General features: G+C 42.7%; 1 protein-coding gene across 1 annotated transcript; it reads left to right on the forward strand.

The window, feature by feature from the left end:
- Positions 1-54: 54 nt before the first annotated feature.
- Positions 55-3168, forward strand: LOC102040693 (toll-like receptor 7; the record flags this gene model as incomplete). The annotated part of the gene is made up of 1 exon (XM_005431537.3): positions 55-3168. A coding segment is annotated over one exon (3114 nt), but the record flags the coding sequence as incomplete, so codon positions are not given.
- Between the last annotated feature and the right edge of the window lie 5 nt (positions 3169-3173).

Raw genomic sequence — 3173 nt, forward strand, 5'->3', positions numbered from 1 at the left:
GATGAAATATTCTCATTGCATTAAACTAACACCTCCATTTTTCCTTGGTTTTAGGTACCTTGTGCAAAGATGTCAAACGCATTGTCATTTATCTTGCTCTTCATATTCCCAGTGCTGCTGTCAGGGGCTTGGTTTCCCAAAACTTTACCCTGTGATGTTAAATCTTCAGAAGATACTGTGACAGTGGACTGCACCGACCGGCGCATTACAGAAGTCCCCAGAGGGATCCCTGGAAATGCTACCAACCTTACCCTGAGTATTAACCATATTCCCCACATCTACCCAACATCCTTTGGTCGTCTTGAAAACCTCCAGGAGATTGACTTCAGATGCAACTGTGTGCCTGTCAAAATGGGGCCCAAAGATAATGTGTGCACCAGCCCACTGGAAATTGAGAATGGCAGTTTTGCTGCCCTGACAAGACTGAAGTCATTGTATTTGGATGCAAACCAGCTGGCAGGAATACCCCGAGGTCTTCCTGCTACTTTAACCTTGCTGAGCCTGGAAGCAAACCATATCTTTTCTATCCAAAAAGCCAGCTTCTCAGAGCTAGCAAACATAGAGGTATTGTATCTTGGACAGAACTGTTACTACCGCAATCCATGCAATGTTTCATTTGAAATTGAGGAAACAGCCTTCCTGGCACTGAAAAAGTTAACAATTCTATCCCTGAAGTCCAATAACTTAACACAAGTCCCACCCAATTTGTCATCGACTCTAAAGGAATTGTATATTTACAACAACATGATTCAAGAGATTCAAGAACAGGATTTAAGTGGCCTTCCCAACCTAGAAATTCTCGACCTAAGTGGCAATTGCCCACGTTGCTATAATGCCCCATATCCTTGCATTCCCTGTCCCAAGACCTCAATTCAGATACATTCAAAGGCTTTTGACTCCTTGGAAAATTTAAGGATTTTGCGGCTTCACAGTAACTCTCTTCAGAGCATACCCAGCAGCTGGTTTAAAAACATCAAGAATCTCAAAGAACTTGACCTCTCCCAAAATTTCCTCGTGAGGGAGATAGGAGATGCCCAGTTCTTGACATTTCTCCCCAGCCTTGTGCAGCTTGATCTGTCCTTTAACTTTGAACTGAAGGTGTATTCTCCCTACTTGAATCTTTCTAAGACATTTTCCTCCCTCTCTAACCTGGAAACCCTGAGGCTCAAGGGTTATGTCTTTAAAGAACTGAGCGCACGAGATCTACATCCACTACTCAGTCTTAGGAATCTAACCATGTTGGATCTCGGGACTAATTTTATTAAAATTGCAGACATGACAGTGTTTAAAGAATTCCCAGCTCTTAAGTTCATTGACCTCTCAGTGAATAAAATTTCTCCTTCTTCAGGGGAAAGCAACTTCTATGGATTTTGCTCTAATCCTGGCATTTCAGTCGATCAATTCAACAGGCAAGTACAACAAGAGATGCATTATTTCAGGTATGATGTGTACGGGCGAAGTTGCCGTTCCAAAGACATAGAAGCTTCTTCCTACCAATCTTTAGTTAAGGAAGATTGCCTTAACTATGGAAAAACTCTGGATTTAAGCAGAAACAATGTATTTTTTGTTAACCCCTCAGACTTCCAGGGACTTAGCTCCCTCAAATGTCTCAACTTGTCAGGTAATGCAATAAGTCAAACTTTAAATGGAAGTGAATTCTCTTACTTGTCTGGATTGAAATATCTGGATTTTTCTAACAACAGGGTCGATTTGCTATACCAAACAGCTTTCAAAGAACTTAAACTTTTAGAAATTCTAGATCTGAGCAATAACAAATATTATTTTATGGCAGAAGGTGTTACACAGTTGCTTAGTTTTATTAAAAACCTAGCCCATTTGAGGAAGCTGATGATGAATGAGAATGACATTTCTACCACTATTGATACAGGAATGGAAAGTCAATCTCTTCGGATTTTAGAATTCAGAGGAAATCGTTTAGATGCTTTATGGGTGGATGGCAATTCTAGATACTTGTCCTTCTTCAAGAATCTGACCAGCCTGGAAGAACTGGATATTTCCTTCAACTCACTCAGTTTTTTGCCTCATAGTGTTTTTGAAGAAATGCCTCCCAGTCTCAAGATCCTTAACTTAACAAATAATCGACTGAAGAGTTTTATCTGGGGAAACCTCCCCTCTCTGAAGAACCTAGTAACTCTGGACTTGAGCAATAACCTTCTGACTAATGTTCCCCGAGAACTGTCCAATTGCTCTTCATCTCTGCAAGAACTGATGCTGCGAAACAATCGCATTCAGCGATTAACTAAATATTTTCTCAGAGGTGCTTTTACATTGAGGTACTTGGACCTCAGCTCAAACAAGATTGAAATAATTAAGAGATCTAGCTTTCCTGAAAATGTCATTAACAACCTGAAGATGCTGCTTTTGCACGGCAATCCTTTCAAGTGTAACTGTGAGGCTGTGTGGTTTGTCTGGTGGATCAATCGGACGCAGGTCACCATTCCTCTTCTGGCCACTGATGTCACCTGTGCTGGCCCAGGGGCACATAAGGGAAGGAGCGTGGTTTTCTTGGATCTGTACACCTGTGAGCTGGACACATCATATCTGATCCTGTATGCTCTGACAGCTTCAGCCATCCTTGCCTTAATGGTGATCCCAGTGATGGGCCATCTGTATTTCTGGGACGTGTGGTACAGCTACCATTACTGCACTGCCAGGCTGAAGGGCTATCGGCGCTTGTCTTCTCCAGCTGCTTGCTACGACGCCTTTATTGCCTATGACAGTGAAGACCCAGCTGTGAACGAGTGGGTGCTGCAAGAGCTGGTTGAAAGGCTGGAAAACCAAAAAGCCAGGCAGTTCAATTTATGCCTGGAAGGAAGGGACTGGCTCCCAGGACAGCCAGTCTTTGACAACCTTTCCCAGAGCATTCAGCTGAGCAAAAAGACCATATTTGTGCTGACCAACAGGTATATTAAAAGTGGCCGCTTCAAGACAACATTTTATATGGCTCATCAGCGGCTTCTGGATGAAAAAATGGATGTCATTATCTTGGTATTTCTTGAGAAGGTTTTGCAGAAGTCCCGCTATGTCCATCTGAGGAAGAGGCTGTGCAGAAGTTCAGTCCTGGAATGGCCAACCAATCCTCAGTCTCAGCCCTACTTCTGGCAGTGCCTGAAAAATGCCATAGCTATGAGTAATTCTCTGGCTTACAACAA

Source organism: Geospiza fortis, unplaced genomic scaffold, assembly GCF_000277835.1.
Source record: "Geospiza fortis unplaced genomic scaffold, GeoFor_1.0 C13827516, whole genome shotgun sequence".
Taxonomy (NCBI): domain Eukaryota; kingdom Metazoa; phylum Chordata; class Aves; order Passeriformes; family Thraupidae; genus Geospiza; species Geospiza fortis.